We start from the raw sequence: 15,006 nt of genomic DNA, 5'->3' as shown, positions 1-15,006 counted from the left end.
CGAACTGACTTTGATTTAAATCATAGACTGACGCGCGGCAGATGGAAACTTTGACCCCCCCCCTACCCCCCAGCGGGGAGGGAAACGCTGCCAACCGGGCTTAATCAACTCAGTTTGACCAAGTGAACAACTGTGCCAAACGGTTTGCTTTAATCACATTTTGCAAGGTCTGCCTTATAGATGTGTCAGTAGAAACCCCACTATAATGGGTTGAATTTGCCAGAAACAAAAATGAGGTTCAAATATTTGCAGAAAATTAGGTTGTTTAAAAATATATTTCAGGTATAATAAATACACAATTTAAAAAAATATGTATTTTCAATCATGATTTTTTAAACAGTATTATTGCTTTAAAAAAATTTACAAATATCCAGTGAAAAAACATCTACTTAATAAATATTTTATGTCGACTTCGCCAGGAATCAAATCTGGGACCCCGGGAATTGTATGTAACCCCAAAAAGCGTATATTAATTAAGGGAGATTACTCCCGCAGAATTGAATTCTTCGGGGTTTTTAGGTAAAACATCACCTGAGGGTGAGAGTAGCCATCAAGTCCAGGGTTGTGGTTCTGTTTCGCACACAGAAGTGTATTCTTTAAAAAAATATTTCTTTTAAATTATTTAACTAAAAAATATTGGATTGAAAGAGCTTTTTATATTACACATTTTGTAAATATTCTGCAGTAAATTATAGTAGGTATATGATTAAAAATATTAATAGGGTTTCAAATAAGGTATTAAACATAAAGGAAATACACATACACAGACAATATTTGATCAATATAAAAATAATGAGAAAATCCTTTAGATGTTTTTGTGCTGTTACAATATTTTACTTTTGCAATTTTAGAAATACAAGAAGCACGATGGGATAATTCACACTAACATTTCGGGTACAAACTAACTACAGTATTCTACTCCTTCGATTATTTGATATGTAAAAGTTATGTGCAGCATCATACACTTGCAGATTTGTAGTCACAAATTGTAAAGTGTCGATGTCTCCACACTCGAGGTCAATGCATGTTCACATTTTACAGCCTTAATATGGTAAGTAATGCGACTGTTGCAAATAAAAATTACCTACTAATGAGTGTCATTCAATAAGAATGTGAGTTTCGGATGAATCATTAAAAGTCAGTCTAGTGCGCGAGCAACACCATGAGGAAGCGCGTCCAAAACGGATATGCGCAAGCCGAGCTCCGGCCAGAGGAAGGTGGCGGGCTCAGGGCTCGACTCCAGCTCCGCCAGGCGCGCCGTCATGTCGCACGCGTCGCGCTCCGCCAGGAACAGCTGCAGCCAGCCGCCGCGAGCCGCGCGAGGCCGCGCCGGGCTAGCCTGCGCGCCGCGCACGCCCGCGCCCAGCAGCGTCACGGCTTGCGCGCCGCCTGCCGCGCTCCACGTGAAGTGTGCGCCGTGCAGCACGCGCCCGCGTAGCGCTAGCGGAAGCATGCTCGCCGCTTCCTTGTCCAGCATGAAGTGAACTCCCTCCAGGACTTCCCATTCCTCCTCTGTTCGTCGAGAAACTGTCTTTGCCGGTTTCTTCATAACTTCTTCCAATAGAGCGTTTTCCATTTCTGTCATTTTGAAACTGTCAGTGGACATGGCTATATCCTTCTCCGTCTCAGAGGGAAGCCCCGAACCGGAGACATTCAGGTGAACCTGATTGAGGGAATCCCCGACTACTTTGACAGCTTCGACAGACATTTTGCAAGTGTCTGCCGAAGCTGGAGGAGTACTACTGGATCTGGACTCAATATCCGAAAGGCCTCGTAGAAGAACATGTTTAATTTGTTCTTTGACCGTTTGTGGTAATTCAGATGAATTAGTCTCCGATATCTGTAAAAAAGCGCAAATTATTACTTTAATTTTATTGACATAGCTAGTACACTAGCAAGTACCCGGCATGCTTTGCAACCAATTGCAACGCAATCTCCGAAGATGGGCGTTTCGGTTATTTAAAAGGAGTAGCAATAACAGTTGCTGTTTCACAAATTAAACTGTTTTGTGAAACTAATTCTAAATAACAGTTTAGAGCAATGTAGGCTAAAAATCAAGTACAAGCCACTACCGGAACAGTTTCATAAAAGTTAATTGAAATGTTACTTATTACGAGCCACGCTTCTCTAAACTGTTATTTAAGAAACAGTGTCATGTACCCTAACATATTTTTTTGCTTTCACGAAAGTTAGTTGTTGGTGCACTTTAAGTTTTCAGGAACAAATCTAGTCCATTTTAGAACCCATTGAGACTACACGTTGAGATCATTGAAGTGCTTTTGGATACACAATATTTTTTTTGTAGTAGTTTTTTTTTATTATTTTTTTTTATACATTTTTAAGAAACTTTAGAAATTTAATGCTCTAAATTTTAGCACGCGCAAGAAAACATTTTTTGTATCAAATTTCCCGCAGGGCTGAAGTTCCTCATTATATGCATGCGTGACCGATCAAGTCACGTGACGATTTCAAATTGACTAAATGCTCGCATTGATTTGGAACTTGGCCAAGTTTCTGTATTTTTGATTGTTTAGATTAGAATTATAAAAAATAAACAAAACTCAACAGATTCGGTGGGTTCCGGCTTTTATTCACGGTAAACATAAGGTTGAAAGTCCGCCGCACGTTAGGAACACGAGACAAAACACAACAGCATATTATCCACTATCGAGAGATTAAATCCAATCAGTATCGTGTTACCAGATCCGTAGCTATTGTGTCACACATTCAATATAGCGTCGTAGTGGCCATTATGCAAATAACTTTTCTGGAAACTAATCGTACACTTGATATGAAATTTCACTATTAAAAAAACATTAAGAATTACAAGCGGAAGAAGACAAACGGTAGGAAGGGGCTCCCAGCGACACTGGGCGGCCACTCCGCTCAGGTCCGATGGGCCACTCGGGGGCTCCGGGGGTTCCACAGACTGCGAGCGCTTCATGTCAGTCACCAGCCACGGTCCGCAGCTGCGTACAACACGGCACACATACATATTACATATAATATAGTGGATGGATTGATAAATGAATCAGGCCAAATAGATAAAGAAGTGTTTTTATTTATAGGTTTTTATAGTATAAATAATGTTAAAAGCAAGATTTTATTTATTATGTAATTTAGGGAATGTTACAAAATATTTCCCTCAGCAATTTATTATAATTTTCAAAAAACACAAAATATTTCATGTATTAATTGAATTTTTTATTTTATTTTTTACATTTTTTATCTTTTTACCTTATTTTTATAATGATTTGTTTATTTTTTTCTCTATAATTAAGAAAATAAATGTATTTCTTTATAAGAGTAAATAATAAGTGCTCATTACTCATTTGTCTTATAATTGTGAATGTAGTCGCAAATAGAACTTCTATATGTTATTGTGTATGTAGTTGTAATAAATTTTGTTGTAAATTATGGACATTGTCTTAAAAAAAATAATCATGTGAAACTAAACTACATTGTAAATGTTGTATAACTTCATTAACATACAAGCAAACTAAATGCAGCTGATCAGTCTCACGGGGCCAGGCACAATGAAATATTACAAAGTAAAGCCACCCGGGTGGACTTATCTCCACTCGGCTCCCTATTTTGGGATTTCAATATAAGAGTAGCCATCGAGTCGAAAACACTCTTCCCGTCGCGAGTGACACACGGCACTACGTTCTCCATCTACCCAGACACAAACAAAATATTTAATGAGCTCGCTACATACCCGGGATGGGCAGCCAGAGCGGCCAACAGAGGAGCCCCGCCGCAGCGTTGCGCCGAGCGCAGCTCGCTGTCCGTGATGCCGACCACCTGCACGTACTCCACGCTGCCGAGCGGCGTGGCGAGCGGCGCCAGGCGCGCGTCGGCGGCCAGCAGCATGTGGCGCAGCGCACCCGCCGGCCCGCCGTCTAGCGCGCCGTGCCAGGACACGTGGTCGGCCGCGCGCAGGCGGTTGCCCGTGGCGAACACGTAGCGCGCCAGGCGCTGCAGCAGCGCCGCGGGCCACGTGGGCGGCGCCAGCTGCGAGCCCGCCACGCGCATGGTGAGCTCCAGCCCGAACCCCGACACGCCATCCGCCCCCCGGGGGTGCACTCGCCCGTCTCCGTGCAGGTCCGATAATCCGAAACTTAAATAATATTACTACAGATTACTTGCCAAAACAATGTCTCGGCTACATGCTAAGATATTTGATAAATGTAAAAAGGTCAAAGTATTCGCATTATATTTCAAACTAATGGACAAATGTGTGGAAGACAGGCGCTGCAGTATTATTATTATTATTACTACTACATTATTTTTCATTTGCTCGCTTAAGACTAAATAATAAAAAATATAACAAACAAAACATGCTTAACAGTTTATTCATTATAAAATTCTAGCTAGCTATTATAGTATATTGTTAATATCATCTCAAAGCATAAGACCTCTAGATCATCAAAATATACTGCACTTTTGATCCACTGCAGTGCCTTATGCACCGTCAGGTATAAATAGGGGTATATTGGTTATTTCAATCGGGTTGTGGTCCCGCGGCTAGTGTTGCGGACTCACGGATCAGAGGTCCGTGGTTTGAACCCTACTCTATCCCAACTTGATTTCCATTTTCTAATAGTGAGTTATTTACAACTCGTTGAAAATGGCCACCAAAATTGAAATATTTGTTAAATTATAAGAATGCTAATATTTTTTTATTTTTTTTAATATATAGTAGGCATATCCAGAAAATAGGAGTACTGTTTGGCTCTCTTGCTGTGAGAATTTTTTCCAAAAGTTTGCAACACTGATTGGTAGTGGGGGGTCTCCTGAACACAACGAGCACAGGCGACCCTCGTTAGTACCAAAACTTGCCTCGTAGTGTTCGTTTCTGCGAAAGATGTCAATATGACATCCTGCCAAGTGCGAGGTGCGCGCTGTCATAAGGTTCCTTCTCACAGAAGGAAAAACTCCGACTGAAATTTTTGCACGGATCAAAACTGTTTATGGTGAAGGTGCTATGAACCGAACAAACATATTTAAGAGGTGTCGTGAGTTTGATGAAGGAAGAACGAATATTCTTCAAGCAAAGGAGTGGAAGACCTTCAATTGACCGATGAGTTGGTGCAACAAATCGACGAAACTGTTCGTGAGGACCGCTGATTGACAGTAGATGAAATGTCTGCGATGTTTCCACAAATTTCCAGATATCTATTATACGATTACAGAACAATTACAGAAACGCTGGAATATCGAAAATTGTGCTCAAGATGGGTCCAAAAACAACTGACAGAGCAGCATAAATTTAATCGGGTCGCTAGCGCTCGCGAGTTCCTCGAGCGATTTGAATTGGGAGGTGAGGATTTTCTGAGCTCCATTGTGACTGGTGATGAAACATGAGTGGCTCATTACACCCCTGAGACAAAAAGACAGTCGTCACAGTAGCGACACACTAGTTCTCGATCTGCAAAAAAATTCAAAGCCTCAATTTCGGCCAAAAAAATCATGGCATCCGTGTTTTGGGACCGAAAAGGGATAATTTTTTTTGATTTTCATTTCGATTCAAGCGGCGTTGATCTTCTGCTTAAATTTTTTTTTTAAATTTACGACACAGGTCAGTACCAACAACATGGTTAACATCAGAATTTATCACACTGCCAAAAAACCATATGCTAAATCGTGTAACAATTACAGATTGATTAGTTTGATGAGCCACGCTCTTAAGATATTTTTACGCATCTTGCACAACAGGCTTTGGAGAAAGATCTTTTCATTGAGAAACCACTGCGAAACCTCCCTTGTGGGAGGCTCTTTTTCCCATTCGAATGCTGACCAACAAAGTCTATACATGTTTTATCAGGGTTGGATGGGAAAGACATAAGGATTATTTAAAGCCTCTATTGGAATCAAACTGCACACGTCCGCATAAATGTCATTAAAACTGATAAAATTATATTTCGTAAAAGGAGTGAGGCAGGTTGCATACTTTCGCCGATGCTTTTAACTTATACTCCAAATTTTTATTTAGAGAGCATTTGCAAGAGGTTGACATAGGAATTAAAGTAAATGGCAAAGTAATAAATAGTATATGATACCCTGATGATCCTGCCATTATTTAATTCAGAGTGATGGTCGTCAACCTCCAGTGAGAGTGGCAAAAAAATAAAAAGAATTACACATATTTACATATAAAATATTTCAAAGATTTTAGGGGACTAACTGGGTGTGTGGTGAGTACATATGGACCATTTATATTGTACACTTGTATATTATTTTCTAACCTAAATGCAGTTTGGAATTTCAGTACAAAATATAGCACTGACTTGGGAATTCAATGTGGCTTAGGTAATTTCAACATCGAGTACAAGCCAATAACATATTGATTCATAACACTCATGTGAGGTGTGAAGAAAATTATCTGATAATATTTATCATTTACCTATAAAATAATGCAGTGCGTTATTTTTCTTACTGCCTACCCTGGTTAAAAACTCTGCGCACGCGACTGGTTTATATCATATGGTCCAGGTATATTACAGTGTAGCTACCAAAAACACAACAACAAACAACAGCCAAACGAACCACCTCGTAAACAAATATTTCACGTCAATCTTTCCAGGAATCGAACCCGGGACCTTAAGCGTGCTAGACAAACTTATCTACACTAGGTTTTCTTATTGGAGATGTTTACTTATCGGGGATCACACTACTTGCAGGAGTGGGTACTGATTAGAAAAACACGAGTAACTATGCAGTTTACAGGTATTACAAAAGAGGTGGATAACATTTTCGAGAAAGAAATGCGCAAGTCTAGATATTTGCAGGACTCCCCGGGAAGGCAAATCCAGTACAAAGTTTTTTCTTCTAAGAAAAAAATTGGTAGATGAAAGAACATTCACAAAATAAGATTACCTGATGTAATGCCAATGTGGAGATATTTGCCGCTCGGGTTGGCCGGAGTTCCAATACATACTGATATAGTCGAGGGGATCAGGACCGCCCAACCTGAAAACGGGACATCGGGCAGATCAGTTAGTGCGAACCCCTCTTTTTGGCGTACTGTAGCTAGATAATAGTACTGCACTACAGGAAGAGTAGAGAATGCTCACCAGTACTTTAGGCGCGCTGTGACCTGCAGCGGGTTGGGCTGCTCGGGGTACTCGTGCTGACATGCACTGCATAAAGCCTGCAGCCCTGCCATCCCATCAACCAGGCTCTCCATTTAACTATACATAATATACTATTATATATTCTCATTTGAAATTTGGACTGTATAGACAGAGAACCTCTAACTGTGTACAATTTTGCATGGGAAGAATAACAAATTTCTTTAAGAACTACACCAAGGATTGACACAGAACACGAAGCCCGGATAGAGGTTCTCGATAATTTCAGGTGGTAGACAAACGAAGTTGCCTTTCAGTACTGTAAATTGGGTTTTTGAGTAACAAAACAGTATATTTCAAATAACCCAAATGATCACCTTATTTAAACCGTCGGCTGAACCACCTCTCCAAGAATTTGAATATGTAATAAAAAAAGATAATTTAAAACTAAATTTATTAATATTTTCATAAAAATGTTGTTAATAGCTAATTAAACTATACACTTATTTCAAAATGGGAACATCCTATTTTTAAGCAGGCCATTCCATTGCCCCCGATCATAACTTCAGAATGCTTAACTGTTTTATTTTCAGTACGTCCGCATAGCAGGTTGTCGTGAATGTAAAGGGTTTTTTTTTAAATTATTTCCTAACATTAGTGCTATAATCATAACCTAAAATGATACATCATTAATAACACTTTATTAATACCATATACGAAAAATTACGATTGATTTTAACAATTCACAGTCAACTCAATTGAGTTTTTGGAAAAATAGAAAATTATATAAACGTTTGCTTTTAATTTTATTCACATTGATTTAAAAAATTCTATTCAATTTAATACATACATAGGTGATGTTATTATACTACAAACTTACTTTGATTAGTGTACCATAATCACATAATATGGTAGAATTACACGTTATTGTCGCTTTTACATGATAAAAAGTAAAACTTTTAAAAAGTTTTACTAGTCACCTGTCAAACTTCTAATTTCTAAATAATCTAAATCGAAATTATTTTTGTGGGTTGGTGTCATTGGGTATCATACCACGATGTATAACCATAGACTAAATTCGTATCATTAGTGATAGTTTAGACCTGGTTTAGACTTGGTATTGTTTGGGATGGGAATTAGAATTGAATTGATCAAACTACTTGATACGAGCTATACATAGCTGTCTAAAATATTCAGGCATTAAAACCTTTTGTCCCCGTAAAATAAGCAGGTATTTTCATTTTAGATTATAAAATCAACCTTGTTTATTTATTTTAAAATATTTTTTAATATTTCAACTACTACTACTACCATCATGCCATTTCTCCGCAGGGGTAGGCAGAGAGAATGGACCGCCACATACGTCTATCATGGCATACAATCCTAGCCTCTTCCACATTCATACATCTTGTCATACATGCCCTTCGGTTCTGTCTGCTTTTGACATGACCAGACTTAAGATTTTGGTTTATCTGATCATGCCACGTCTTCCTTGGTCGTCCTCGTCTCTCTTTGCCGTTCATTTTCGCCATATAAACTTGTTTTACCATTTTTTCGTCGTCCATTTATTCTACGTGACCAAACCATCTCCGAGACCCTTTCTTAATCTTATCAATTACCGTAAAACCGGTATACTTAAACCCTACGGGGTACTTTAGCTCAAATCGTTTTTTTTTTTTAACTTTCCGCCCTGCGGTGTGAGCGTAATTTATGCTCGTATTTCCTACTTATATCGATAGATGGGAGTCCTGTACTCGTTCTGGAATGATTTCTGATTGATTGGTACAATGACATTTTGTGACGAGTTTTAACAAGTTGTGGGTAAATTTTAGCCGTTGAAGAGCTAGTAAAAACTTCAATACGGAACTCCATTTTTTGGTAAGTTTACGTTGTATTAGTTATTTATTTGTAACAAGTAAGTAATTGTAAATACGCGATAGCAAAGAACAGGGCAATATCTTTAATATTTTTATCTAAAAACTGAGAAACAAAAAGTCAGTATACTATAACCCGAAAAATGGGTTACTTTGCTCCTAGGGCCAAACTAACCTTTTCGTTTAGCTTTTGAACTAAATTTTAATACTTATTGCTGTTTTCGTCACAGTTACACCATGCCTACTATACAGTATTTTGTCGGTATACACCGACAAAAACCTGGGTCCCGACGCTATAAAGACTACACAGATGCCCAATTACAGGAATGTTTACGGGCCATAAGAAATAAACAGCTTACACAACGGGCTGCTCATACAAAGTACGGAATATTACGAAGCACTCTTAAAAATAAGTTGAAAAACTTGAGGATGAGCAATCCTGGGCGCCGAACAGTATTTTCATCATCTGAAGAGGAGTCTTTTGTGGCTCATATAACCACGCTCTCGGAGTATGGATTTCCTCTTTGTGAGTTTGATCTTGTGATGATAGTCAAAGATTATTTGTAATCTCAAGGAAGGCAGGTTGGACAGTTAAAGAACAATATTTCCGGAAAGGAATGGGTGAAAATTTTTCTGAGACGGCACAGAGGATTGACAAGAAGATTTGCTAATAATATCAAAAGAGTACGCGCCCAGATATCACAAGAAGTCATTTCAAACTACATATAACAATTGCCCCCAGAGTTAGACGGAATTTCCCCCAAAAACATTTATAACTATGATGAAACAAACTTGTGCGATGATCCTGGAAAGAAAAAGATTATCTGCAGGCGTGGGACCAAATACCCAGCACATATAATAAACTCAGCAAAAATGAGTTTTTCGGTGATGTTTTGTGGAAATGCAGCGGGTGAATCTGTTCCTCCGTATATTATTATAAGTCAGAGCATTTATGGTAGAAGAAATCCCTTCCTCATAATAATTTCAATTGTTGAGCCTTAAGTAATTACCATTGAATAATAATTATATTCTCTGAATATAAAAAACGAAGAATCATCAGTATTGATTATTACAAAACTTTATTTTTGTTACGAATTTATTTCTAAAATTTCTTTTTCATAATTTTGTACTACTATGGTGCCAAAATAAAACTTGTTTTACATTTAAATTTGTCTTTTATTAATGGACTATCAATAAAACTAGGTAAGATAAACCCAAGGCATTTCAAACATGAGATTTGTTATATAAAACTGGAGTGGGCTAAAGTAGCACATTGTATTGTTGTACATTGTAACATTTTTTTTAAACATTTTTTTTTGCACCACAACAGGCCAGGAGGCCTAATTACAGTGGTGAATTACATCACAGAGCATCCAGGCTTGAGAAAAATCACATTTTTAATTTTAGTGTTCTCACTGGGAATCGAACCCGGAACCTTCCGTGCGTGAGTCAAGCGTCTTGACCACTACACCACTGAGGCCTGCCTGCCCTTAAGTAACCTGCCTTATTAGAGCAACATTGTCCCAAACTTAAAAAAAAAAAAAAAAGCACACTTTACTATTTAAGTCGCCGTTTTAACATAATCCTGTTTTTTGGATCCCGAAAAATGCCTAAAAATAAAAAAACAATAAAATTCGTAAATACTGGGAAAGGGGGGGCAAGGAGAAGAAAAAAATATAAAATTTTGGGCCAAAGTAAACCGTTTTTACCGTATACAAACTGAACTAGTACGAGAGTGCAAATGTTAAAATTTTTTATATATATAACAAAAGAAATAACAAATAAGCCAATTACAGGTTTTCTCAAGTAGCGTCACAGTAAGTTAAAAAAGATTCTCGAACATAAAATGGTTCCCGGAAATTTGTCCGCCAACAGTTGTTCGCAAGACATTTGTTCGCGGGCTTTTCTTCGCAGTGACAATTCACCGCCAGCAACTTGTTCGCCACAGCACTTCTTCGCCGAACATCTCTGTGTGCGAAAGGAATAACGGAATGCGTAAAAAAATGCAGGTTTTCAGGAGAGCCAAAACAAAATGGAAGAATTTCGGTTTTTTATGAAATATCCCACAAATCGTAAACGGCTTTATTATTTTTAATGAATTTTTGTACCAGTAGGTTTGAGAATGTATATTAATTTTTAATTTTACCTAAAATAATGTAATTTAATAATTTATTACTTTTTTTCTGACTTATGCCAATGTTCCTTTCCAAATATTCTGTCATCAATTATTAAAATGAACACTCATGTCATTTGATACCGAATCAAAACCGATAAACAATAAAAAAACAAAAACAAATTGAATCACATTTACTCTCAAATGGTGCATAGGGTACTTGATCATATAGACGTCGTATTAAAAATGTGTACATTCTATATTATATTTTTTAACAAATTTGTGCAATCATCTCGTATTTGCTAGTATTTCAATTTGTAAATACTATTTTTCAAGAAAGACTAAGCGGCTTGTGTTTGAAAATAGAAATCAAGTGGTGTCGGAACAAGAATTCAAACATTAGACTCAGAGTCCACGACACTACCACTGGGCCACAGACCAACTCGAAATAATTATAAAGATTTATAATTATATAAAGGAAAGGTGATCAGACTTGCAATTCAGGAAATGCAATATATTTATATAATTATGAATCCAATCTCATTACATAAACTCCACTCCTATCTCAGACAGATCTGATTTGTGATGGGATTCAGATAACATTCATAAAAGAGCTCACGGTGAAGAATGGGATAAGAAATAAAAATCTTTTTAATTCTATTTTTTATTATGTAGGTACATTCAAAACACTTCGCTTATATTCATTATTGAGATGAAATAATTTATACTTGGATATTAAGTAAATATATTAATTTTCATAAAAATAATTAATAATTTATATACATGGCACATTAGAACTGTCTTTTAAAGTTTTGAAAAAATCGTGACAGTCATTATCAATTAGGTTTAAAATACTAAGAAGGTCTTTTTTTTCTTTATTTATTGGCACTGGACTATCGTAGCATAATTTTGGTTGCAATATTTCATAGGATTTGCCTCTCCAGAAAAATTAAATAGTTTCAAGGGGTAGAGATATATCCAAGGACTTTTCAAATTGTACATCTTGTACATAGTGGCCAGAGTTAAGCCTGCTGGCAAAAACCTTTTCGTCATCTGTATCCCTTCTAGAGTAATAAAACTCATATAAAAGATACGAATTTATGTGAAGTTTGTACGAAATGGCCGACAGAGTATAGTAAATATGGTCAAAAGCGGAAAGGACCATTGTACCAAGTTGACTTATGTCATTGTTCCTTGCCAACTAAACGTTAAAAAAATACGCTCCATTGGAATAAGTACACTTATCCTTGCCAAATATTTGAAATAATTATACATTTCATTGGTCCTTTTTCAAAATAAAATCGAATTTTCTTAAATTTTTTTACTCATCTCATTTTTCCTCGATGGGTATGTACTTAAAGAACCACTCTGCATACTTAACTAAAAACTCGTTTTTTTTTACTCATTCCATTTTTCCTTTTGCACACAGATTTATTCGCTATGACATTTCGCACCCCTAGTTTTAGACTATGATAAATAAAAAAATAGCATTCTTAGATAATGGGCAATTATCACGGATTTTTTTATTAACTTGAAAAATCTCAAAACAATTGGTACTATTCTTATTAAAATCCGTTAAGTAATAAGGGAGATGTAAAAGATCAAAGTCTAGTCATTTGGATGTAAATAAAAACAGAAAACTAATGACGTCACTAAGTTTGACGTCATCGGATGCCGAGATAGTTTTTACGTAAAAATTTATGATTCGAGTAGAGTAAATGGAATGGGGTGACTTTGATTAGTTTCGAACTTTAAACGTGTGGGCGAGAAAATAATAAAAACCTGGTGATCAAAGTCAACCCTTCGGTGCGGGGTCGCTTTGATACATCATGATTTTATGCGTTTGTTTTGAACATTTTATTTTATTTTTTACTTTATTTACATAAAAAAATAATAAGTATACAACATTACTACTAAATACATTTTTTTAATAAATTTAATACATATATTTACATTAACGTTTCTTGAGTATAAAATGAGGAGTGACGTCTTACAATAATTTGTTTATTTTATTTTTAATCAGTAAATATTTTTAGTATAACATATAAATTATAAAAAACGGTGTTTTCAGTCAGTGCTATACAAAAAATAATTATAAATATAACTTTTCACTTCTTTCTGAATTATATTATCCATTCTCCAATAATAAATTACTTACAAAAAAAATACTCAGGTATCAGGAAACTATGAAAAGGCGTGTAATAATAAGCGTTTAAGTCGAATCTCATGAAATAGTTAAGTAACTATAAATAATATACTTTAATTCCAGATAAAAATATAAAAAAATCTCATTATTGTAAACCAAAAAATGGAATTTTGATATAAACTCAAAAATAATAATTGATATATAAATCAAGTTTAAAATTGAAAAATATAATGGTGATTTTAAAAAATGTATTAATGAAATATTGATAAAGATAACATAATATACCTTGCTTTCCGATTGAATAAAATTATCAGTTAATAAATGTATTATTGTGTATAAGAATTTGTTTATTGGCTGACATTATTATCGAAACAGAATGAGAGGTTGTTGTGTTTTTTTTATTTGATGAAAACTTATCTTTCACAACTTTGAAAACATTTATTTTACCAAATGACTAAGAATCCATTACTTTATTCCAGGAAAGCAATTATTTTATCTGTTAATCTGTTTCTTATAAAGACGTGAAACATACTTGGGAAATTAATACTGGCCATATTCAATAGTGTTCGAGAAAATTTCACAAGAAGTGCAATTGAAGTGTATGAGGTTTTTTTACAAGCATTTCGTAACAATAATCTGGTTTACTAGATGAATCACTTCACCGTTATCGTTCGAGGACGAATCTTCACTTTTATTTGCTCACCTTTAAAAGAAAATCTTTTAGACTCGTTCATTTGAGTCATAATATTTTTTATTTATATTCTGAAATCTCGTATGTTATGGGGAAATCCCCAGTCCCCACATTTTACTATCGCTTGGTAAATAAATTTTTCCTTCTGTTCTGGAAAACTGGCTAAAATGCTTTTAAGGATGTTTAGCTTTATATTATTCATTGTATAGTGTTTCAAATAATATTTTGTGATGGTCGGAAGCAGCTCGAATTTTTATAACAGCTTTTCCTAGTATTTGAGCAAAATATTTTTTTGTAGGCCCTGTCTCAAAACTTTTATTAATAAGTTCGAATCATGTCGCTCGCAAAAAAATGTATATAAAATGATTAATTTCAGCTCATTTTAGAAAACTTCTTATTTTTCGTTAAATAAAAATTAAAATATGAAAACAATCATAATAATGGATACTTAGTGATATAAATACCAGGCATCACATATAAATATCGATGCATATTTATATATGATGTCACTGTCAAAATCAATATAAATTTATCAGATTTGACACTTATACTGTAGTCATAGTCAATATTATTCACACTATATTAAAGTATGTAACGCCGCGCGACAAGCAAAACATAGGATTTATAGGTAGGTGCGCTTAATGTAATATGAGTACACGAGTATGTGCAACGCATTTTATTGCAATGAACTGAAAAAAAATATTTTGAGATTTGCTTTCATTATCGGAATGAATTAAAAGTGGTTTGACAAGGACAGATAGACTGTGGACCTGCAGAGAAAACACGTGTCTGGCCGCTGGCCGCTGGCGGCGCAGAGTTGGCGGTGAAGTGTGCAGCTGTGCCATGACTGGGCTCTACCTATTACTTCACTGGCGGTCACTGGATTAGAGATGGTAAAAAAATGTAACTGCTGTTTTAAAACTGTTACCCTTCCGAAAGACTTAAATTAGTTTCACAAAAATAAATTGAATCGTTAAAAAAAACAATACTTAATCACCAAGCGCAGAAGTAAATAAAAAAGTGCATTTCGCTTAGCGCGAAAAATTCAACGCCCCGCCGCATTCCGTACCGCGCTTCACCCTAACTTTAAAGCTTTACCCATAATACCT

General features: G+C 35.9%; 1 protein-coding gene and 1 long non-coding RNA gene across 5 annotated transcripts; one reads left to right on the top strand and one right to left on the bottom strand.

The window, feature by feature from the left end:
- Window positions 1–804: 804 nt before the first annotated feature.
- Window positions 805–8,115, bottom strand: Su(fu) (suppressor of fused domain protein). 4 transcript variants are annotated; one of them, XM_088227264.1, is made up of 6 exons: window positions 7,954–8,115; window positions 7,077–7,193; window positions 6,880–6,972; window positions 3,719–4,120; window positions 2,828–2,969; window positions 805–1,840 (listed from the first exon to the last, which is right to left on the bottom strand). In XM_088227264.1, the coding sequence occupies exons 2-6, from the start codon at window positions 7,187–7,189 to the stop codon at window positions 1,139–1,141; spliced, it is 1,452 nt and encodes a 483-aa protein (XP_088083390.1). In that variant the 5' UTR covers window positions 7,190–7,193; window positions 7,954–8,115; the 3' UTR covers window positions 805–1,138. The 4 variants fall into 4 exon arrangements, with proteins under 4 accessions (XP_088083390.1, XP_088083391.1, XP_088083392.1 ...); XM_088227265.1 differs by having other exon boundaries at window positions 7,077–7,207; window positions 7,954–8,093; XM_088227266.1 differs by having other exon boundaries at window positions 2,846–2,969; window positions 7,954–8,093.
- A 759-nt stretch (window positions 8,116–8,874) lies between these two features.
- On the top strand, window positions 8,875–10,115 carry LOC148281134 (uncharacterized). The gene is made up of 2 exons (XR_015822435.1): window positions 8,875–8,951; window positions 9,178–10,115. It is a non-coding gene; the product is annotated as an uncharacterized LOC148281134 (long non-coding RNA).
- The last annotated feature ends 4,891 nt before the right edge of the window (window positions 10,116–15,006 follow it).

The sequence above is a fragment of the Micrasema longulum genome, unplaced genomic scaffold, assembly GCF_059751315.1.
Source record: "Micrasema longulum isolate JH-2025_06_02 unplaced genomic scaffold, ASM5975131v1 h1tg000494l, whole genome shotgun sequence".
NCBI classification, from domain to species: Eukaryota; Metazoa; Arthropoda; class Insecta; order Trichoptera; family Brachycentridae; genus Micrasema; species Micrasema longulum.
The sequence above is the reverse complement of the archived record's forward strand: the minus strand, read 5'-3'. Positions and strand labels throughout refer to the sequence as shown.